Source organism: Pygocentrus nattereri, chromosome 21 (genome assembly GCF_015220715.1).
Source record: "Pygocentrus nattereri isolate fPygNat1 chromosome 21, fPygNat1.pri, whole genome shotgun sequence".
NCBI classification, from domain to species: Eukaryota; Metazoa; Chordata; class Actinopteri; order Characiformes; family Serrasalmidae; genus Pygocentrus; species Pygocentrus nattereri.
In genome coordinates this window covers 34,778,167-34,802,690 of record NC_051231.1, presented here as the reverse complement: position 1 = coordinate 34,802,690, position 24,524 = coordinate 34,778,167, and the positions used below count along the sequence as shown (strand labels likewise).

Genomic DNA, 24,524 nt, shown 5'->3' with positions numbered 1-24,524 from the left:
AGTATATATTATGTGTTTTATGTATTTATAAAAGTATAATATATCATTGAGATACAATATCAATAAAAGGCAACACTGCTTAGAAATCAGACATTTTTTAAAACTTTATTTTAGCAAAAGTAGGAAAACTTAAAAAATGAGACAGCCCTATACTCAAGCTACCTTGTTGCTAGGGGTGGGCGGCACAGCAACAATATTATATCATGATATTTCAAGTAGCACAACACGCTGATGTCATGTTAGCTTATTTGAGGATTCATAACCGTAAAAAATACGAGTACAATGATTTTTCTTACACGTCTTAATACTCAGCGGCACAAAACAAGACCAGGCTGTAGCAGTACTGAAACATACACTGGGGTCAGTGTTTATATATTAACGATATGTGATGTGACAATGTGATGCAATTTTATCACAATGATGAAGATCATCTCCCAGTTGTTGTTCTGGAGAATAACAAGAACATATATTGAATTTTTACAACTGCCAAAGGGGAAATGTGACTCCTGCATTGTTTAGCATGGTCACCAGTTTCTTCTTCCACATTAGACTCCCTTCTGAACAGCAGGGCTGGGCAATGCGAGGAAATTTGATCATTATCGTGATAATTTATCTCTTAATACGCTTTCCTGAGACTACTGTGGATATGGTCAGTACTTACAGAGCACTGACTAACCGCATGTTTCGATACAAAGTGAGCATAATTAGGCCTGTTTAATTGGATGTAGTCCAGTGCAGTTTGTAAAGCAAAGAAAAAAATTATAGCTGTAGGTTTATTATATTTAAATTTATTATTATTATAATTATAGTGTTCATATATGGCACTAGACATTCTGTTTTATCTATTCCAACTTATTAAATCTCAGAAAACCCAAATATTGTAATGCATATCATGCATCATGATAACGTCCAAGTACCGTGATACAATAGTTTTGCCATATCGGCCACCCCTACTGCCCAGCCACTTGTATGGTATGGCATTCACACTGAAGCCACACCGAGTCTTCAGCCTGTCTGTAAAGCACACGCGGCGCTCAGACATGGAGTCCTTGTTGATGCAGGTTCTATCTGACACTGCTCCCCGGCAGAACCTGCTGTTTTCTGACTTTACTGAACAGCTCCAGGTACTGGCTCATGGTGTCCATGCAGTCCGCTGGAGCAAACAGGCCTTCAGGTTTGCTGGTGAAAACAGACGGAATCTCAGGGACATTTGAGCCCAGAAAACTCTGCATGAACTCCTTCATTAGATTCCAGCAATCTCCAGGAACCACACACGCACAGTACTCCACCTGCACACACAGGCAAAACATGGTAAAGGGGAATTCCACTGAAATTTCTGTATATTTAATTGATTAAGAAACCAGACGTCCCTCTAAAAGCTCCTACAGAAAGTTCCTACATGAACTGGTTCTGAATTCACTGCCTGATGACTGAGACGCTGTTTTATGAGAGTTTAGAGAACTTCAACTCCATTCATGGTGGAGGGAGACATGCAGGGCGCTGTGCGGCAAAATAGTCCCCAAAGAAAACTCATTATTCCAGATTTTCCACTGTTTTCCATCATCAACATTCCAGATAAGCTCAGAAGACTCGTGTAGGTTCTCTGGTGGTTCTGGATGGTAAATAAAGTGTCTATATCTGTGTTGTAGTCATGGCGACGCCTGGTTCCCATCACCACCACTGTAAAGACGTCTGAACCGCTTCACACCAAACCTACTGGATCTCTCCGATTACGTCTGCATACAAGCTGAAGTTCTGGACTCAATTATTATTTCATATTCAGTAATAACTTGAACATCGTAGATTTAAGACACCAAATATATTTTAGTTTAATTCAGTATTTCAAGAATGCTGTAAGTTACAAATAATACACTGTAATTAACCATTTATAATCATTTTTGTCAAATGAACTACTTCAGGATTTTAAGCATTCTGGATATGAAATTCAGTAAGATAATAACTTTACTAGAACTCAATTCTGGATGTTAATTAACAATTAATTAGAACTTAATTCTAGAAAAGGCTTTTTTAGAACTTCATTCTATATATTAATTTTATTGAGAACTTAATTCTAGAAAAGATTATATATTAAGTCAGTCTGTATATTAAGTTTATTACAACTTCGTTCTGGATGTTACTTTTATTAGAATTTCAGACTGTAAATTAATTTTATAAGAAGTTCATTATGGACATGACTTTTATCAGAACTTTAGTCTGTCCATTAATTTTACAGGATCTTTAAACCGTTTATCTTTATTAGACCTTCAGTCTGTGTATTAGGTTTATTAGAATTTCTGTCTGTATATTAATTTTGTTAGATCTTCTTTATGGATATTCATTTTATTAAAAAATAATTGCGGATTTTATTAGATCTTCATTCTTGATGTTCTATAGCTTTAGAGTTATTTAAGTTAAGTGATACTTTTTAATCCCAAATCGGGGAAATTCCACCTCCGCATTTAACCCATCTGTGAAGTGAAACACCACATACACACTAGTGAACACACACACACACTAGGGGGCAGTGAGCACACCTGCCCGGAGTGGTGGGCAGTCCAATCCATGGCGCCCGGGGAGCAGTTGGGGGTTAGGTGTCTTGCTCAAGGACACCTCAGTCATGGACTGTCGGCTCTGGGGATTGTTCCCTAACCTCCAGCCCACGACTGCCCCTCAAAAGGTTTGAGAACCTTCTCTGGCTCTGTTCATCAATCTTTACTACCTAGAACTTGAAACCTGCTCAGTTTTACAGAACTTAACAGAATAATTTCTCACATCTGAATTCAGATTATTAAAGACTCTGATTCCAAACATCTGAACAGCGTACTACTGAGTGAACTCTGACCTCCACGGAGATCCCTCTGGCGCTGGAGCTCATGGTTACTGTGCCAACCTTCACCAGGAAGTCGCAGTATCGGTAGCGTGCGCCGCGGCTCTCGACCTTGTGACCTTTGGCGTTCTGGAAGTGGCTCTTCAGCTTCACCATTAAGACGTCGAAGTTGGCATCTGCGGTCAGATACGGTCCGCCCTCGAACAGAGCCATGCAGCTCAGCGGCGTCTCTGAGTTGTGCATCACATACAGCAGCTTAGACGGCTGACCTGCATAACAGAACCACAGAACCAAGGAACCATCAGGAACCTGAAGAAGAAGCTGAATTTGGCTGCTTATTCAAAGTTCCTGTTCCACCTTAAATGGTACAGCTCAACTACAAAACACACTGAGACCTTAAACCGTCCCCATAACTCCGCTTTAACGGAAATTCAACTACAAAACACACAGAGACCTTAAACCGTCCCCATAACTCCGCTTTAACGGAAATTCAACTACAAAACACACAGAGACCTTAAACCGTCCCCATAACTCCGCTTTAACGCAAATTCAACTACAAAACACACCGAGACCTTAAACCGTCCCCATAACTCCGCTTTAATGGAAATTCAACTACAAAACACACCGAGACCTTAAACCGTCCCCATAACTCCGCTTTAACGGAAATTCAACTACAAAACACACCGAGACCTTAAACCGTCCCCATAACTCCGCTTTAACGGAAATTCAACTACAAAACACACAGAGACCTTAAACCGTCCCCATAACTCCGCTTTAACGGAAATTCAACTACAAAACACACAGAGACCTTAAACCGTCCCCACAACTCCGCTTTAACGGAAATTCAACTACAAAACACACCGAGACCTTAAACCGTCCCCATAACTCCGCTTTAACGGAAATTCAACTACAAAACACACAGAGACCTTAAACCGTCCCCATAACTCCGCTTTAACGGAAATTCAACTACAAAACACACAGAGACCTTAAACCGTCCCCACAACTCCGCTTTAACGGAAATTCAACTACAAAACACACCGAGACCTTAAACCGTCCCCATAACTCCGCTTTAACGGAAATTCAACTACAAAACACACAGAGACCTTAAACCGTCCCCATAACTCCGCTTTAACGGAAATTCAACTACAAAACACACAGAGACCTTAAACCGTCCCCATAACTCCGCTTTAACGGAAATTCAACTACAAAACACACAGAGACCTTAACCCGTCCCCATAACTCCGCTTTAACGGAAATTCAACTACAAAACACACAGAGACCTTAACCCGTCCCCATAACTCCGCTTTAACGGAAATTCAACTACAAAACACACAGAGACCTTAAACCGTCCCCATAACTCCGCTTTAACGGAAATTCAACTACAAAACACACAGAGACCATAAACCGTCCCCATAACTCCGCTTTAACGGAAATTCAACTACAAAACACACAGAGACCTTAAACCGTCCCCATAACTCCGCTTTAACGGAAATTCAACTACAAAACACACAGAGACCTTAAACCGTCCCCATAACTCCGCTTTAACGGAAATTCAACTACAAAACACACAGAGACCTTAAACCGTCCCCACAACTCCGCTTTAACGGAAATTCAACTACAAAACACACAGAGACCTTAAACCGTCCCCATAACTCCGCTTTAACGGAAATTCAACTACAAAACACACAGAGACCTTAAACCGTCCCCATAACTCCGCTTTAACGGAAATTCAACTACAAAACACACAGAGACCTTAAACCGTCCCCACAACTCCGCTTTAACGGAAATTCAACTACAAAACACACAGAGACCTTAAACCGTCCCCATAACTCCGCTTTAACGGAAATTCAACTACAAAACACATCGAGACCTTAAACCGTCCCCATAACTCCGCTTTAACGGAAATTCAACTACAAAACACACAGAGACCTTAAACCGTCCCCATAACTCCGCTTTAACGGAAATTCAACTACAAAACACACAGAGACCTTAAACCGTCCCCACAACTCCGCTTTAACGGAAATTCAACTACAAAACACACAGAGACCTTAAACCGTCCCCACAACTCCGCTTTAACGGAAATTCAACTACAAAACACACAGAGACCTTAAACTGTCCCCACAACTCCGCTTTAACGGAAATTCAACTACAAAACACACAGAGACCTTAAACCGTCCCCATAACTCCGCTTTAACGGAAATTCAACTACAAAACACACAGAGACCTTAAACCGTCCCCACAACTCCGCTTTAACGGAAATTCAACTACAAAACACACCGAGACCTTAAACCGTCCCCATAACTCCGCTTTAATGGAAATTCAACTACAAAACACACCGAGACCTTAAACCGTCCCCATAACTCCGCTTTAACGGAAATTCAACTACAAAACACACAGAGACCTTAAACCGTCCCCATAACTCCGCTTTAACGGAAATTCAACTACAAAACACACAGAGACCTTAAACCGTCCCCATAACTCCGCTTTAACGGAAATTCAACTACAAAACACAGAGAGACCTTAAACCGCCCCCATAACTCCGCTTTAACGGAAATTCAACTACAAAACACAGAGAGACCTTAAACCGCCCCCATAACTCCGCTTTAACGGAAATTCAACTACAAAACACACAGAGACCTTAAACCGTCCCCATAACTCCGCTTTAACGGAAATTCAACTACAAAACACACCGAGACCTTAAACCGTCCCCATAACTCCGCTTTAACGGAAATTCAACTACAAAACACACCGAGACCTTAAACCGTCCCCACAACTCCGCTTTAACGGAAATTCAACTACAAAACACAGAGAGACCTTAAACCGTCCCCACAACTCCGCTTTAACGGAAATTCAACTACAAAACACACAGAGACCTTAAACCGTCCCCATAACTCCGCTTTAACGGAAATTCAACTACAAAACACAGAGAGACCTTAAACCGTCCCCATAACTCCGCTTTAACGGAAATTCAACTACAAAACACACAGAGACCTTAAACCGTCCCCATAACTCCGCTTTAACGGAAATTCAACTACAAAACACACAGAGACCTTAAACCGTCCCCATAACTCCGCTTTAACGGAAATTCAACTACAAAACACAGAGAGACCTTAAACCGTCCCCATAACTCCGCTTTAACGGAAATTCAACTACAAAACACAGAGAGACCTTAAACCGTCCCCACAACTCCGCTTTAACGGAAATTCAACTACAAAACACACAGAGACCTTAAACCGTCCCCATAACTCCGCTTTAACGGAAATTCAACTACAAAACACACAGAGACCTTAAACCGCCCCCATAACTCCGCTTTAACGGAAATTCAACTACAAAACACAGAGAGACCTTAAACCGTCCCCATAACTCCGCTTTAACGGAAATTCAACTACAAAACACACAGAGACCTTAAACCGTCCCCATAACTCCGCTTTAACGGAAATTCAACTACAAAACACACAGAGACCTTAAACCGTCCCCATAACTCCGCTTTAACGGAAATTCAACTACAAAACACACAGAGACCTTAAACCGTCCCCATAACTCCGCTTTAACGGAAATTCAACTACAAAACACACAGAGACCTTAAACCGTCCCCATAACTCCGCTTTAACGGAAATTCAACTACAAAACACAGAGAGACCTTAAACCGTCCCCATAACTCCGCTTTAACGGAAATTCAACTACAAAACACACAGAGACCTTAAACCGTCCCCATAACTCCGCTTTAACGGAAATTCAACTACAAAACACACAGAGACCTTAAACCGTCCCCATAACTCCGCTTTAACGGAAATTCAACTACAAAACACACAGAGACCTTAAACCGCCCCCATAACTCCGCTTTAACGGAAATTCAACTACAAAACACAGAGAGACCTTAAACCGTCCCCATAACTCCGCTTTAACGGAAATTCAACTACAAAACACACAGAGACCTTAAACCGTCCCCATAACTCCGCTTTAACGGAAATTCAACTACAAAACACACCGAGACCTTAAACCGTCCCCATAACTCCGCTTTAACGGAAATTCAACTACAAAACACACAGAGACCTTAAACCGTCCCCACAACTCCGCTTTAACGGAAATTCAACTACAAAACACACAGAGACCTTAAACCGTCCCCATAACTCCGCTTTAACGGAAATTCAACTACAAAACACACAGAGACCATAACCCGTCCCCATAACTCCGCTTTAACGGAAATTCAACTACAAAACACACAGAGTTCTAATTAGAAAGTGAGGATTAACAAGCCGGATTCTGTTAACAAGGAAATAAGAGAGTTTTTATTGCTTTTTCCAAACCTCATTAGAATAAATACAAACAAACATATAAACAGTGAAGAAAATAAAACAAGAGTTTGGTATTTTGAAAAAAGTAATCGATATCTTGTGAGCTGCACTGAAATAGAAAGTTTGGCTCCAGATTCCTCCTCCAGCATCACACGGATTTATTCAATTCCTTCAGCAGCTCCTAACATAATGGAGTATTGATCAGACAGAGCCGGTATTGGGCGATTAACCACAGTCAATACTGGACGTCCTCCAGGAGAGGGCGGATCACGGCTGAATGAAAACACTGACATTCAGAAAAGCACTCCTTACCGCATTAATGTTAAATGTTTATTCTAATATTAGTGTTTTTTTCTGAACAAATACCTTCTCACGGACCAAACCTTCAACTTTCTCAGGTGCTCAAAACTTGATACACTGCAACTGTCAGCAATGTTAATCACACTGTGATCGGCCGATAGGACGAGATTTTAATGCTATTGTGATGAATTCTGTATTTAAAGGACGCCGACTACACGTTTCATGGTCAGCACGGTTTGTAAAACGCTGAATAAAAAGAATTGTGGTTGAACGGTATTGGCCCAATAGCGGATAGCAGTATCAATGCACCTTTATTATCATTATCATTATTATTATTATTACAATAATAAGCGTCACTACAGGACCAACTTATTAAATCCCAGGGAACTGAAACTCTGATGAATATCGTGCAGCAGTATCGGTATTGTGATGTACCATTTTTGCCATATTGCCCACCTCTATCATAAATCTCTGGCCCCAGTACTAACGGTGCTTCACCGATTCAGTAAACTGGTTCAGCACAAGCAGCTCCTGTTACTCATACAAACCAAAGCAGCGCTCAGCCCGAACAGTAAACCTGCTGATCCAGCATTTTACTCTGAATATGTTACACAGCATTTTCAGCAGAGTGGCGGCCCAACAGCTGCGTTCATGTCGAAATGTTAATCAGTTCATCGTTTACGTCTCTAATTATGATGATATGCTTTTGTCACCCATCCTTACACAGGTGAACGGTGTTTCTGATAAACCGGCCAGGCCCGGCAGGCACCTGCGGGCAGGAATACGGGTTATTTTATTTACCGCTGGCGTTTCCTGTTGCGTGATACGTCTCACAGTCCACAAAGAAGCTGCCCTGCTTCACGGCTCCCAGCTGCTCCAGCTTCTTATGGAGCTGATCCACCGTCTGCTGGACACTCTTGCCCTCCGCCACCGGCACCTGGCACACACTGCAGCGCGCACGCGCACACACACAGACACACACAGACACACACACACACACACACACGGGCGTTAAAGGGCCTATGTATACTATATTTCCAAAAGAATTCGGTCGTCTGGCTTCACACGCATATAAATTTGAGTGAGATCCCATTCTTAATCCATAGGGTTTAATTCTGGGAAGGCTTTCCACAAGGGTTAGGAGTGTGTTCATCGGAATTTTTGACCGTTCTTCCAGAAGCGCCACTGTCCAAAATCTCTTGGTGCTGAAGCTTTAAGAGTTCCTTTCACTGGAACTAAGGGGCCGAGCCCAACTCCTGAAAAACACCCCCACACCATGATCCCCCCTCCACCAAACTTTACACTCGGCACAATGCAGTCAGACAAGTACCGTCTCCTGGCAACCGCCAAACCCAGACTCGTCCATCGGATTTCCAGATGGAGAAGCGTGATTGGTCACTCCAGAGAACACGTCTCCACTGCTCTAGAGTCCAGTGGTGGCGCTTTACACCACTGCATTCCACGCTTTGCATTGGGCTTGGTGATGTAAGGCTTGGATGCAGCTGCTCGGCCATGGAAACCCATTCCATGAAGCTCTCTACGCTGTTCTTGAGCTGATCTGAAGGCCACATGAAGTTTGGAGGTCTGTAGTGATTGACTCTGCAGAAAGTCGGTGACCTCTGCGCACTATGCCCCTCAGCATCCGCTGACCGCTCTGTCATTTTACGTGGCCGACCACTTCGTGGCTGAGTTGCTGTCGTTCCCAATCGCTTCCACTTTGTTATAATCCCACTGACAGTGGACTGTGGAATATTTAGTAGTGAGGAAATTTCACGACTGGACTTGCTGCACAGGTGGCGTCCGATCACGGCACCACGCTGGAATTCACTGAGCTCCTGAGAGCGACCCATTCTTTCACTAATGTCTGTAGAAGCAGTCTGCAGGCCAAGGGGCTCGGCTTTATACACCTGTGACCATGGAAGTGACTGGAACACCTGAACTCAGTGATCTGGATGGGGAGCGAGGACTTTTGGCAATACGGTGTGTTTCACTTTTCCCCCTTAAGTTATATGAAAATGGTTCTATAAAGAACCATGACCACTCAAATAACCCTTTGCATTATTAAAGGGTTCTCTGCATGGTGAAATGGTTCTTCAGATTGATGGAGAATGTGCTGTAGATGTTTCTGCATAGAACCCTTCTCAAAAGGGTTCTTCTACAGTTACAAGCTTGACAATGTAACTATAAAAGAGCCCTTTTGGGTGCTACATAGAACCCTTTTAAAAAGGTACTAAACAGAACAACAGCACATTCTTAAGAACCCTTTAACCCATGCAAAGGGTTATTTGACCGTTCTTGGCCAAAGACCAAAAGGAACCAAACAGGAGAAGAACAGAAACATTACAAACTTCGGTTCCTGCACACGTAAAGAAGATGGTTCTTCAAGGGTTATTTAGCCTGGCAAGGGTTCTGTTTAGAACCATGAGTTCTATATAGATTCATCTGTATGCTTTATTGGTTCTTTGCACGATGAAATAGTTCTTCAGACTGATAGAGAATGTGTTTTCTTTGAAGAACCTTTTCGAAAATGGTTCATTACAGCACCAAAAAGAGTTCTTCAACTGTTACGAACTGGACATCGTTATAATACCAGAACCCTTTTTGGTTCTATAATTAGCCATATACAACACATTCTCCATCAATCTGAGGAACCATTTCACCATGCAACCATGTAGAACTCATGGTTCTAAAGAGAACCATTGCCTTTACTAAAGAACCCAGGAAGAACCCTCTTTTTTGCGAGTGTGTATTGATACATGCTGAGTGAAGAAAAGGCTGAAGTCGGCTTCTTGTTCCAATTTTCCCGTTCCACCTTAAATGGTGCAGCAGAATGTAGCCTGGTGCATCATTTAAGGTGGAACGGGAAAATGAGCTAGATTGTAGTCTGGTGCATCATTTAAGGTGGAACGGGAAAACTAGCCAGAATGTAGCCTGTTATACCATTTAAGGTGGAACGGGAAAACTAGCCAGAATGTGGCCTGCTGCACCATTTAAGGTGGAATGGGAAAATTAGCCAGAATATAGTTTAGTGCATCATTTAAGGTGGAACGGGAAAATGAGCCGGAATGTAGCCTGCTGCACCATTTAAGGTGGAATGGGAAAATGAGCCAGAACTTAGCCTGCTGCACCATTTAAGGTGGAACGGGAATATTAACAGAAGCCGCTGCCGGTTCGGGCCGCCCGTCCGTGTTTGTGAGCAAATAAACAGAAAGTGCGGATTTTTCTCACCACGTCACTCCCATTTCAGCCCCGCGCGCCCAGAGCAGCTTCAAAACACCTCCGTCCGTCCGCCGCAGACAAGCTACATCCGGTTCACTCACACTACAACACAAAATAAGAGCATTTTACCAAAAACAAAGTCCAGTTTAAATACAGTCCCGGGTCAAATACACGCAACTGAACGAAGAGCGACAACTCCAGCGCGGTGGGCGAAGTATTTAACCATAGAAATACGAAGAAACAGCGATTTTTACTGAAAGGTGCCGCGCAATAATCCGTCACCCGACACATCCCGCACCCCCTGGTTTCCGGTCGCGGTCTGATTGGAGGAATCTGACAAACGAGCTTGATCAACAAAACTCAGACGCTGAATTTGCGCTTTTTATGATCTGAAATAAATAAAGATTATTAATACAGCGACAAATGAATCACGTCAGCGGACACAATGAGCACCCGCACATTTATATCGCTGCGCTCCTGTCGATCAAACCAGCATCTGATGCCGTTTCTGTAAACACTTTTTAAAAATTCAGTCAATGTTCCTCACTACATCAAATCCTCACTACTTTCATTTTCATTCATTTATTTTTTCATTGTTTCTATTATTTTGTTTGTTATTTTGTAATTATTATCAGAATACAAAATAACGCGATCGCTCTATTATGTTACTTTTTATTATAATTATTTGGTTTGCGTTTTTATTAGTAAACGTCTTGCTGTGAGTCTTAAAGCGGCAAAAGACAACTTATGTTCTACTTCACCAGTAAAACTTCTGGGTTCTGGGTTCTCCGTTCTCGATTCCACAGTCAGGCGGACTTTAGGCAGCCACAAGCGGGTCCTCGGGGGTGCAATTTGTGGCGCCGTCAGTCCTCGGCGGTACACGCAGCGTTGTCTGTAGCTCCATCTGCTTCGAGGGACCCACGTGTGTGCTGCAGTGCTCGGACCGTGAGAGCAGCGGCATTTCGTGAGTCCAGCTTAGGAGCCCGACCGCTGTCCGCTGGGAGAGTCCGGTCATTTGGAGCGCAGCGTCGCGATGCCGAAGGTAAAGAGGGGTAAAGCCGGAGGAGCGGAGCGGGCAGGAGCCTCCCTGCCTCTGGCTGACCAGCTGCTCCAGTCGGACACCACCAGGAGCCACAGCCGCGTTAAAAGCAGGGCCAGAAGGCAGGAGGAGGAAGAGGAAGAGTATGTGGATGAAAAACTGTCCAGGAAGATTTTGGAACAGGCACGAATCCAGCAGGAAGAGCTGCAGACGGAGTTTGGAGTGACCCCAGGAGTCCAGAAGAAACCTTCTACTGTTCTAGGCGAGTTAGAGGCCCTCTGACCCGTCCAGTTGAGGGGGGCTCGTTTCAGCCACATGATCTGTTCAAATGGGTCACATTTAATGTGTTACTTGTTGTAGGAGGTGGTGTGAATTCTCCACTGCTATTATTATTATTAATATTATTATTATTATTAATATCCATCTTAATACTAATATGACCCTGCAGCTACATCAGTTTAGCTCAGTGCTAGGTTTAATTCCACCTAAATTCTAAATTCCCCCATAGCTCCGTGTTTATGGTGTAATCAGAGAGGTTCAGAGGGTTTGGTGTGAAATGGTTCAGACGTCTTTCCAGTGGTGGTGATGGGAACCAGGCGTCGCCATGACTACAACACAGATATAGACACTTTATTTACCATCCAGAACCACCAGAGAACCTACACGAGTCTTCTGAGCTTATATGGAATGCTGATGATGGAAAACAGTGGAAAATCTGGAATAATGAGTTTTCTTTGGGGACTATTTTGCCGCACAGCGCCCTGCATGTCTCCCTCCACCATGAATGGAGTTGAAGTTCTCTAAACTCTCATAAAACAGCGTCTCAGTCATCAGGCAGTGAATTCAGAACCAGTTCATGTAGGAACTTTCTGTAGGAGCTTTTAGAGGGACGTCTGGTTCCCATCACCACCACTGGGAACGGCTCTGACTCGGTACATTTATCTAGAACCGAGCGTTTCACACCAAACCGTTCAGAATCGCTCTGTGTAATTATGCAGAAATTTTGAAAGTGGTGGAACTCCCCTTTGATGAACGTTGTTGTACGTTGCTGGTTCTAGACGATTTACTAGGAATTATACGAGCATGAACACAGTGAGGTGAACAGTTCGTTGCAGTAGTTAATATACAAATTGTATTATTATTATTTTTATTATTATTGTTATTATTGCAGGTCCAAGTTCTCAGGATGGCGACTCTGATGAAGAATGGCCGGAGCTGGGGGCCGCCGGGTCAGTGGAGGCTGACATGGGGGCGGGCGCTGTGGTTGAGGTCGACCCAGAGGATGAAAAAGCCATCCAGATGTTCATGAACAAAAACCCACCTGTCAGGTAAAAAACACCTGGACGGCTGATGAGCACAACAAGCCTTCAGGAAGGGCTACAGGGCCGAGTGGCCACAGCAGGGGTGGTCAGTAATGCGGTGTGTTGTTACCGTGAGAAGTGCTGATTGTTATTATGATGAGTATAAATATGGTCAGACGGCTCTGGAGCCCCGTGATTGAGAACCGAGAGCTGCAGGTTTATCGTCACCTGCGTTATAAACACGTTTTAGCAAGATTTAAATGGGAAACAAGCTCGTTAACAGCCTTCAGAACGGACCAATCAGCAGCACCCACACACCCTATGCTGTGACATCACAACCACAACTGACATACTGCGTTCGGTGTTGAAGCCTCGAACCAGAAAATGTGCTCACGCTGGTGTTTTTGGCCAGAAAAACATGCGTGGACATTAATTTAAATAGAAAACAAGCACAGCTGGACTTACACTCACAGTATTGGTCAGGAAAAAAATCCTAGTTCTATATTTCCCTCAAGTCGTTTGGCTCTGTGTGACACGCCTGTTGGTGGATGTGAGAGCCACGACCCTTTCCGTCCATTTTACCGTGTCGGCTGTGAACGTGCCTCAGCGTGTGCTGATGTTCTGGTCTAGACTAAAAGTCTAAACGAAAACTCAGACTCACTCTGATCTGCTTTGGTCTTCAGCTCAGCTACAGACGCTTTTCTCGCATCTCCAGCAGGAAACTTTTCCTCAATACTAGAACAGTTTATTCTACAATGTCTCTTTTACGAGGCTGATGTCGCTTCTCATTCGCCAGCTTCTTGTTAGAATTGTCCTGTTCCACCTTAAATGATGCCTGAGGAGCCAGAATGTAACTGCTGCACCATTTAAGGTGGAACGTTTCAAATGAGAAGCGACTTCAGCTTCGTGCCTTTTCAGTGTTTCAGTTTCTCGCTGCAGATTAAACGTATCAGGAAACCAGCTGGACTGACTATAAACACTAATCAGCCCATTCGTCTCCAGATTATCGACGTCCGTCTTAAATCTCTCTCTTTACCGTTTCGTAGCTACTAGCTGGGCGAGACTGTCGTCTGTGTTGCTATGGTGACCAGCCGTCTGCGCTGATCTTCAGGGTTAAAGGGTGAATCAGCAGTTCTACATTAACTCCAGCGTTTAAGACCATTTACTGTTAAACTGAGTTGAAGGATCAGCAGAGCTTCATTTTACTGTAGAGGAGGATTATTTTATTATTGTGTCTGTGTGTGTATGTGTGGGTGTGTGGGTGTGTGTGTGTGTGTCTGTGTGTGTGGGTGTGGGTGTGTTTGACAGGAGAACTTTAGCTGATATCATCATGGAGAAGATCACGGAGAAGCAGACGGAGGTCGGTACAGTGATGTCGGAGGTGTCAGGGCAGCCCATGCCCCAGCTGGACCCCCGGGTCATAGAGGTCTACAGAGGGGTCAAGAAGGTGAGATTTTATACCTGATATGAAAGACTGCTATTCCCAGCATGCATTTGGAAGCCCAGTGTCAGTGTTAGAAAACCACAGAACTATAAATGCACCTTACTGTAAACTGACTGTGCAGCGATTCTATTACATAACAGTTATTACATTACTATTACGCTACAAACCCCCCCTCGTGCCTCCGCTCGCTGGCCGCTTTATTAGAAACACCCCCCTCGCGCCTCCGCTCGCTGGCCGCTTTATTAGAAACACCCCCCTCGCGCCTCCGCTCGCTGGCCGCTTTATTAGAAACACCTACCTTGTGCTTCCGCTCACTGGCCACTTTATTAGAAACACCCACCTTGGGCTTCCACTCACTGGCCACTTTATTAGAAACACCTACCTTGTGCTTCCACTCACTGGCCACTTTATTAGAAACACCTACCTTGTGCTTCCACTCACTGGCCACTTTATTAGAAACACCTACCTTGTGCTTCCACTCACTGGCCACTTTATTAGAAACACCCACCTTGTGCTTCCACTAACTGGCCACTTTATTAGAAACACCCACCTTGGGCTTCCACTCACTGGCCACTTTATTAGAAACACCCACCTTGGGCTTCCACTCACTGGCCACTTTATTAGAAACACCCACCTTGGGCTTCCACTCACTGGTCACTTTATTAGAAACACCTGCCTTGTGCTTCCACTCACTGGCCACTTTATTAGAAACACCCACCTTGGGCTTCCACTCACTGGCCACTTTATTAGAAACACCCACCTTGGGCTTCCACTCACTGGCCACTTTATTAGAAACACCTGCCTTGTGCTTCCACTCACTGGCCACTTTATTAGAAACACCCACCTTGGGCTTCCACTCACTGGCCACTTTATTAGAAACACCTACCTTGTGCTTCCACTCACTGGCCACTTTATTAGAAACACCCACCTTGTGCTTCCACTCACTGGCCACTTTATTAGAAACACCCACCTTGTGCTTCCCCTCACTGGCCACTTTATTAGAAACACCCACCTTGTGCTTCCACTCACTGGCCACTTTATTAGAAACACCTACCTTGTGCTTCCGCTCGCTGGCCACTTTATTAGAAACACCTACCTTGTGCTTCCGCTCGCTGGCCACTTTATTAGAAACACCTACCTTGTGCTTCCGCTCGCTGGCCACTTTATTAGAAACACCTACCTTGTGCTTCCGCTCGCTGGCCACTTTATTAGAAACACCCACCTTGTGCTTCCGCTCGCTGGCCACTTTATTAGAAACACCCACCTTGTACTTCCGCTCAGTGGCCACTTTATTAGAAACACCCACCTTGTACTTCCGCTCAGTGGCCGCTTTATTAGAAACACGCAGTTCATTAGAGGGGCAACGTCACCAAACTGGTGAGTTTATAGATGAAGATCTTTAACTTTTATTGTGTAACGTACCGTAACGGTTTGACTCCCTGTGATTTTGTAGTGTTTCTGTTGGTCCATTCATCATGAAATTCTCACACAAAGTAAAGAGCTGCTGAGCCCAAGTGATGTGGAAAGATCTGGAGGTGATGTGGAGATTTGTGTGTTTTTTGTTGTTGTTGTTGGCGGCGGTGACGTGTACGCCTTGCCTCCCGGTCACTAACAGTTCCAGCATTCCTGATTATTTGATGGGTACAGTGACGGAGTCAGTAACACCCAGAGGCTGGTGGGTCTGCTGATGTGACGCTGACTGAGTCGTCCTCTGGTTTCAGGTCCTGTATACGTACCGCAGTGGGAAGCTGCCCAAAGCCTTTAAAATCATCCCGGCGCTCTCCAACTGGGAGCAGGTGCTGTATCTCACCGAGCCGGAGACGTGGACGGCAGCCGCCATGTACCAGGCCACACGGTGGGTCAGCGTAGAAGATCTCGGTGGTCTTCAGCGTTTGGGGCACTAATCTGAGATCAGATCTGATCAGATATTCAGTCAGAGACGCCGGGGCTGTGAGCGCTTAACAGCAGCCGGCAGTGATCAGTTCTGGGCTGATTCTCTGTTCTATATGACGATCAGCATATCTAGAACACTGGACTACCACATGGAGCAGAACAACTAGTTTACAGTAACTGTATCACCTACGTAGTAATAAATAGCCGTTTGGATGTTTGAATGAATGAATTAGTTAATTAACAGTAATTAATTGGCTTTTTTTTAATGAACACACACCACCATTCAGAAGTGGGTGTGTTCAGCGGTAGCCCAGCGATGTTGATGGCAGGTGAGTGTGTAAACTGGTTGGAACGTGATGCCGAGCGCAGGTTTCAGGGGATGAGTGTGAAGCTGTGAACGGAAACGTAGGAACGTGTCCCGAATGATGAGCAGCGCGCAGAACATGAAGAATACAGTCACGGTAAAATGAAGAAAAGTTTAAGTCAATAATTACAGTAAATTATTTACGTTGCTGTTAACAGAAAGAATAAAATATTCTTGACCTACTGAATAAAACAAGTTGTTATTGTGTATAAAATTATTTTTTTCCGTTCCAACTTGTTTACCTCACAAAAGCCGAGTGGTGTGTGTGTGTGTGTGTGTGTGTGTGTGTGTGTGTGTGAGAGACAACTGACTGTTCGGCACTGATAAGGACCTTCCAGTAACTTGATCAGATCAAAATAAGAAGGTCCAGGATCTGTGAAATCTTTCAGGACCCCCCCCACCCCCACCCCCACCCCAGCGTACGCAGCAGTTTCACACCTTTCTTCTCTCTCTCTCTCTCTTTGTCCTGCTGTAGGATCTTCTCCTCTAACCTGAAGGAGCGGATGGCCCAGCGCTTCTACAACCTGGTGCTGCTGCCGCGGATCCGGGACGACATCACCGAGTACAAGCGGCTGAACTTTCACCTGTACAGCGCGCTGAAGAAGGCGCTGTTTAAACCCGGGGCGTGGTTCAAAGGTGAGCGTCCACTCCTGTAAACATTCCGGCTCAAATTCTCTTCCTGCGAAACCTCTTTTGTTCTGTCTGGAACAAAGAGCCGGGCTTTCTCCTGAACATGATGTCATCGGGAGCGCTTGGGTTTCCTGGAAGAGAGGCCAGTGTTTTGTTTTAAAGTGACCAATCAGAGTTAGGAATGCTATTGTTGGGTATATAAGCGCATTTGAATGTAAACTATATATATATATATATGTACACACACACACACACACACACACATAACATTCAAATATATTGTTGAATATATTTCAAACACTAAGGTACAGTGAGGTTTTTTGCCATTTTCTTACATTTGGGAATATATTTAATAAATACACTTTACATATAATCACTATTAAAACCTTTTATCACCAAAAAAAGGTCATTTTACAAGAGTACAAAATCGTTTTTAACCTTTCATGGAGAAATTATTGGTGTTATCATTACTATTTTTAAAATCATTATCATTATTATTTTCATTGTTATTATTAACCAAGCAATTTCAGCATTTTTTATTGACGTATTAATCAGGCAATTGTGACACAATGTTGGAAAAAAGTGTCAAAAAAAAAATAAATAGTAAAATTCACGTGGTTTGTCTGGACAGTGACATGTCTTTTCCGTGTGGGGGTTGACCACTAGGTGGCAGCAGTGTTCTTCCACGGTCTCCTTACTTTTCACGGTTGGGTACAGAACAAATGCGACTATGTTTAGCCAGAGCGCACCTGACCAGGTGATCAGCTCTATAATAGTTCGTTACCTGATTCCGGTGTGTCTTAAACTGGAATTCGAGCTAAACTGTTTCTGGGTTTCTCCTTCCAGGCAGCGCCGCGCGGCACTGTCCTCACCCTGATCCGGAACCTTTGTCCATCTGCCCTCAGCAGGTTTATCAGGTTACTTTAAAGAAGTGTTTCTGTACAGATCACCACAGACAGCCTGTTAAACCTGGAACCTGATCCAAGACTGCTGTCCCATTACGGCCACTTACGCTCGGATTATTTGTCAAATTCCGTAACCAAGCAGGAAAACTGCACGAGTGTAGAGCAGAGCTGCATTAAAGCTGTCGGACATCACGATGACTGTCTGAGAAAAGATCCGTCATTAGTCAAATTGAAGGAATGTCTTAGACTGGATGTGTAAACAAAAACCGAACTAACTTCTCGCTTCTTCAGTTAGAATAAAAATTACAACCGTAAATATTAACAGCTGCTCATATCAGAATGTTTTGTGCACTGAAAGGTTGAGAAAAAGGCTACAAAAACAAATTGTGTGTGTGTGTGTATCTGTATCTATACACACACACATCTACAGCACTGTGGGAAAGTTTTAGGTGTCTAAGCAGAAGTTTAAACGATGTACCTCAGCAGTGAGTTTATCACAATATACATCAGAATAAAGTCGTATTCATAATTCAAATAAACAGAAAAACTATAAACAGTAACGAGAATTTCTCGGGTCCATATTTTTCCTGGACACCTTCACAGCCGCCACAGAGACTCGTTAATATCATCAATTACATCATGAGCTCAATTTACTGAGCACTGATTGGTCAAACCAGGAGCTGCTTTATAACTACATATAATACTGGGCTTCCTCCAGGAGGAGAGGCTTGGAGATGGGGAAACACACACACACCAACATCTAGAACATCACTGTTTATTATATATATATATATATATATATATATATATATATATATATATATATATATATATATATATATACATATATATACATATTATATTCTACTGCTTTAATACAGCAGTTAAATAAATACAGTAAGAAATGAATAAACTGGCCGTGAACGCGGCTTTAATATGTTTTAATGTTCAGCTCCTTCCTCCTAATTAGAGCTCCTTAACGAGCAGCTTGTTGCTACGTCAGAGTAACGAGCTCCGCCCACTCGCCGCTCAGCCGGCAGTTCGTTCTCCAGCTCCTTACACTAAATTCCCAAACTGTCGTCTCCACTGAGCAGCTTTTCAGTCGGCAGCTGTGACAGAAGAACAGCTGAACAACCTGGAATCAGCCAGAAATGAACCCAACACCATTCGCCAGACGTGTCTGATCTTCAGAGTCGGACCAAATCAGACTGAGCCGTAAAACTGACCCAATATCAGGTTCAGCTCAGTTTGGTCAGTTTGTCCAGATCAGTATTAATGTTGTTTTGTTCCAGCCGGTCTGTAAAGCTTCTTACAGCCTGTTTAGTTTGGCGAATGGTGTTGGGTTCATTTCTGGCTGATTCCAGGTTGTTCAGCTGTTCTTCTGTCACAGCTGCCGACTGAAAAGCTGCTCAGTGGTGACGACAGTTTGTCGGATGTGGTTTGAGAGAATTTTCGAGGATTTATTTACAGAAAAGGTTTTGGTGACAGTCGACTGCTAGTGTTTGCTAGCTGTGTTAGCCTCGTAGCCCCAGTGGTGAAGCTGTAGAAGCAGCGTCTGGACGCTAAGCACGTCTCAGCTGATGGACTTCATGTGGAGAAAGTGGCCGATTGTGTGTATCTGATGTTTCACTGAACCGTCCCTTTAATAGATTAGTCAGCAGATCGATCAGTAGTGAATGTGACTCTGCTGCCCCCTGCAGGAATCCTGATCCCGCTGTGTGAGTCGGGTACCTGCACTCTGAGGGAGGCCATCATCATCGGCAGCATCCTCACCAAGTGCTCCATCCCCGTACTGCACTCCAGGTAACAGGAGCGCATACAGAGCTGGTCCTTTATTTCATAATTTCTGTGTTCACCACGAAGATTTTTCAGAAGCCACTTAATACGGTTTTTGTTTCGTGTACATTTTTTTTGTTTGTTTTTGCGAGCGCTCTCAAATCCACACGGACATTTATCTTCATTAAATCAAGAAGGAAAATGAGCGTAATGCAACTTTAACATTACATTCAATTCTTTTAAATTCTATATTTTGCTGCTGTCAGAGCGAAACCTCATATCGTTTTTCAGTTTTTGACATATTTTGCTGTTTGGTCTCTAAATTTCATGATGAATGGACCAAAACAAAAGGCCCAAAATGACTCGGAAAGACGTCTGGTTCCATTGACTTCCATTAAAAGTGAAGCAAGTTTTTCCCTTCTCCTGTGAAGTCACCGTTCTGGAGATATGAGGTTTTGCTCTGAGAGCAGCGATGTGGTAAAAAGTGTCTCCCTTAAAGGAGTTAAAAAACTGTCCGAGGAATATTTTCAGTTTCGTTTCTGTGAAACAGCTCAGGTTAAAAATCAAACAGAAAATGCATCGTTACTGGAAGCGGAAGGGGTCTGAATCGAATAGGCGGCAGGGAGACGGCTCGGTGTTAATGACTTTGTTCAGATCCTCTTAGTTTGTTTATTTTCTCAGCTGTGTGCGTTTCTTAGTTCGAGGCTGAAGATGGATCACTTTATTAATCCCAGAGGGAAAGTCGTCTATTACAGGAGCACAAAGTTCAGTAAAGAGCGAAAGTATTACCGTACGATAATGTACAGATGCATAAAAAGAAAAAGACGTAATAAAATACACTAAAACAACCTTAAAGTATAACGTGCAGTACAAAGACGAGTAAAATCAGCTGAACGTCGTGCGCGTCACGTGTAGAGAACGAGTGACTAAACCCTGTAAACGGTAACGGTGTAGAAACCAGTGGCAGAGCGATGAAAGGACTGAATCTAACGGTGTTTTCCCTCATAACATAACGGCCTGCTTCCTCTCCGCAGCGCTGCCATGCTGAAACTGGCCGAAATGGAATATAACGGCGCCAACAGCATCTTCCTGCGCCTGTTACTGGACAAGAAATACGCCCTGCCCTTCCGCGTGCTGGACGCACTGGTGGCCCACTTCTTGTCGTTTCGCTTGGAGAAAAGGACGCTGCCCGTGCTGTGGCACCAGTGCCTGCTCACGCTGGTGCAGCGCTACAAGGCCGACCTGTCCTCCGAGCAGAAGGAGGCGCTGCTGGAGCTGCTGAAGATCCAGAACCACCCGCAGATCTCCGCCGAGATCAGGCGCGAGCTTCACAACACCGAGGCCAGGGATCTGGAGGACGCGACGCCAGTGATGTCGATGGACTGAGAATTGAAAAAGAAATAAATAACAGACTGGAATTCCTTCTGTTCATCCTTTACAGGCGTTACAGGAACAGCCCATTCAAAACGCTGACGCTGCCGACAGCGACCGCAGGCGAACAGCCGGCTTTTTCGGATGACACTTGCCATCATGTTAAATGGTGACAGGTAGCTTCCACTCATTGATAAGTACATTTAGCATGCTTACTCAGGCTTCTGCTTTAAAGGGGAATTCCACCAGTTTTTCAGGGGTTGAGATGTAATCCGGAGTGCTTTGATGGGAAGTAGTTAACTGAAGGGAAATTTACTCAGTTCAAAAATACATTTTAGGCCAAAGTCTTCTCAAAACTACCGTAAAGCAGCGTCTCAGACACCGGGCAGCAAGTTCATAACCATTATTAATGTCTGTGAGGGAGCTTTTAGAGGTGGACGTCTGGTTCCTATCACCACCAGTCTGAACAGTTTCACACTAAACTGCTCGGAATGACTTACAACTTATTGATTAAATAATCCAGATTTCTTTAAATATAGGTGATATTCCTCTTTAAGGTAGGATTGTCCAGGTTTGGTCTTTTTTTTCCCTCCCTGTTTTAAAGGTAATTGAATAAGCATTTCTGTTTCTCCACAAGGTAATAAAAATATTCATTTCTTAGCTGTAATGATACAACATGTAGAATATTACATGGCGACTTATTTTCCAGCCAAATGCTTTTGTTTACTAGACTGGTACACCACTGGGGGGGTGATGTCATGTTCCTTTATGCCCCCCAGTGGTCCACGGTACTTGGTGTACCTTTAATTCACTGCTTCTGGAATGTTTTGTTCATCGTTCGGTGGCTTTTTGTTCTCCATTCTTTTGAATTCTGTTCAGTGGAAGTTTCTGAACTTGCAGTGATTGATTAGGTTTGCTGTGTAGAAATGCCTTGTTTTTCTGCCAGAAGTGGGTCACGGCCTTTAGCAGCCTTACCACTACTGGCAATTCGTAACAAGCAAGTCAAACAAGTGCAAACTCGTGAAAAACTGTCAAAGCACTGACACTGAAAGGTTGATTTAGGGCAAACTCCTGTACGCTTTAATCCGTGGCTCATAAACCATGTTTGTAATAAAAGTGTGCTGTATGAACCGTCACTGGAAACAGAGCTCAGAACTCTACTGGGCTGCTATCACTGTTTGCTGTTCTTGACCGGTTTTCTTGGCAGGTGCGAGGCGTTGAGTTTCGGGCAAATCACCTGACACACTTTCGCTTTTGTGTAAACACTAGGTGTTTAACATGAGCGCACTACTAAAGTGAAAGCATTGTTGCTGTGAAAGTAAACGAACCTCTCCAAAACAACAGCTTGAGTAGCAGAAGAAACACACACATTTAAGTACTGAGCAACTGCAGCGGAACTTATCAGTATAAGAACTGAAGTTCGTTAGACTCTGGATTTTGTTATTCCTCTATTTTTGGATCCTTTTGACGTAAAATAAAAAATCACTGTAATATGGTGTGGCATTGAAATGCCCTGTATCTAAAATAAAGGGGTCATTAAAACGTAAATAAAGCATAATTTGGCTTTTTAATGTATGAAGTTGTACAATATGACTTGTACAGTAAAAATTCTAAATGCTCAAGCTAAGTAAACTTCATAGCCTAAGTATTGAGAAGAATGACCAGTGATTGGGTGTTCCCCTTAATTGTAAACGGAAGAGCTTCTTTTGATGTAAACGGTCCACATGAGAGCTGTTGCAGAAAAATTGGGCCTTCCCAAGGAAACCGTATGGAATCATTTGGACTGGACAACAGTCAGGCTGTACCTGAAGCGTGAAAACGCTGCATGATCTGTGAAGCATGGTGGAGGTAGTGCCATGGCCTGGACATGCAAGGCTGCTCTGGAGGTGGTCTTCACATACGCAAACATTCTGTCTTCCCATGTCCAGGCAAGTGCCTCTGAGCCCTTCCAGAAAAACCAGCATATTTTGTATTTGGCATGCGGGTGTGCTGCAGAAGTTGTTATGCTGATGACCACAAGAACTAGAATGTGCTGTGTTTTGATGTTGGTACCGTTGTTTTTCTAAGCAGGGAACTCGCTGGCTGGACAATCATAATGCAGCAAGAATGACCCGAGGGAGTAACCAGAAAAGGGAGGAAAGCTGTTTACTCTCCGGGTCGTCCTCCTGATTTAAACCCAAATGAGCGTGTGTTTCTACGGAGCCCCTGAAGGGATGAGGTGTATATATATATATATTTTTTTTTTTTTAGGTAAAAACCTGGTGCACAGCAGATACTGTGTGGTGAGCACTAGATACTTTTAGGTGTGAACCAGATACTATTAGATGAGCACTAAATACCATGTGGTGAGCATGTGGTGAGCACCTGATACACTAGCATACACCATATGGTGTGTTGCACACCTCATAGTATATGGTGCGCACCAGGTATTTACCTCAAAAAAAGTGATTGTATTGGATGCTCACCACATAATATATGGTACTCACCAAATAGTTTCTGGTGCACACCAGGTTTTCACCTTAAAAAACCTTCAGGGGCTCCTTAAGTTACTATATTGAGGCCACGGGTTATTAACTTGAGGCCAAGAATTACTATATTGAGGTAATAAATTATTATGTGGCGGCCATACGATACTACAGAGCCCCAGAAGGGACATGGTGGGTTTTTTTTTGGTTTTTTTTAGGTAACCTGTTGCGCAGACACTATATAGTGAGCATACATACTTCTAGGTCTGAACCCCAGATACCGTGTGGTGAGCACCTGATACTATCATTTGCACACAGGAAACACACAGTATCTAGTGTTCACCTTATGGTATCTGTTGGGCACTTGATAGTATCTCATGGGCACTATATAGTATCAGGTGCTCACCAGGTTTTTACCTTAAAAAATTATAGCACAGGGTGCTCACCACATAGTATCTGGTGCGCACCAGGTTTTAAGCTTAAAAAATATACCACATCCCTTCAGGGGCTCCCTGTAGTTATGTTGAGGCTATGAATTACTATATTGAGGCAACAAATTACTATGTGAATGCCACTAAACAATATATAGAGGCCACAAGTTATGAGAAACCTAACTTGTGGCATCAATGTATTAATTTGTGGCCGTGTCTTATTAAAAATAATCACTGTATCACCTTGGGTCCCTGTCCGTTTCA

The 24,524-nt window shown here is 43.6% G+C and overlaps 2 protein-coding genes across 2 annotated transcripts; one reads left to right on the top strand and one right to left on the bottom strand.

Annotated features, from left to right (window-relative positions):
• Positions 1–86: 86 nt before the first annotated feature.
• On the bottom strand, positions 87–10,748 carry med20 (mediator complex subunit 20). The gene is made up of 4 exons (XM_017684461.2): positions 10,651–10,748; positions 8,224–8,369; positions 2,843–3,096; positions 87–1,289 (listed from the first exon to the last, which is right to left on the bottom strand). Exons 1-4 carry the CDS (start codon positions 10,662–10,664, stop codon positions 1,065–1,067), a joined length of 639 nt encoding a protein of 212 aa, XP_017539950.1. The 5' UTR covers positions 10,665–10,748; the 3' UTR covers positions 87–1,064.
• A 721-nt stretch (positions 10,749–11,469) lies between these two features.
• bysl (bystin-like) lies at positions 11,470–22,873 on the top strand. The gene is made up of 7 exons (XM_037532211.1): positions 11,470–11,942; positions 12,852–13,008; positions 14,290–14,428; positions 16,147–16,280; positions 17,158–17,318; positions 19,918–20,020; positions 21,028–22,873. Exons 1-7 carry the CDS (start codon positions 11,675–11,677, stop codon positions 21,377–21,379), a joined length of 1,314 nt encoding a protein of 437 aa, XP_037388108.1. The 5' UTR covers positions 11,470–11,674; the 3' UTR covers positions 21,380–22,873.
• Positions 22,874–24,524: the final 1,651 nt, after the last annotated feature.

Bases quoted from the DNA above. Each gene is read 5' to 3' on its own strand.
- med20 (XM_017684461.2), bottom strand. The intron at 3,097-8,223 runs GTAAATAAAATA...TCTGTTATGCAG, and splicing joins CGCAACAGGAAACGCCAGCG to GTCAGCCGTCTAAGCTGCTG. The intron at 1,290-2,842 runs GTCAGAGTTCAC...CTGTGTGTGCAG, and splicing joins CCAGAGGGATCTCCGTGGAG to GTGGAGTACTGTGCGTGTGT.
- bysl (XM_037532211.1), top strand. From the start codon at position 11,675: ATGCCGAAGGTAAAGAGGGGTAAAGCCGGAGGAGCGGAGCGGGCAGGA. The intron at 11,943-12,851 runs GCGAGTTAGAGG...TTATTATTGCAG, and splicing joins GAAACCTTCTACTGTTCTAG to GTCCAAGTTCTCAGGATGGC. The intron at 14,429-16,146 runs GTGAGATTTTAT...CTCTGGTTTCAG, and splicing joins TCTACAGAGGGGTCAAGAAG to GTCCTGTATACGTACCGCAG.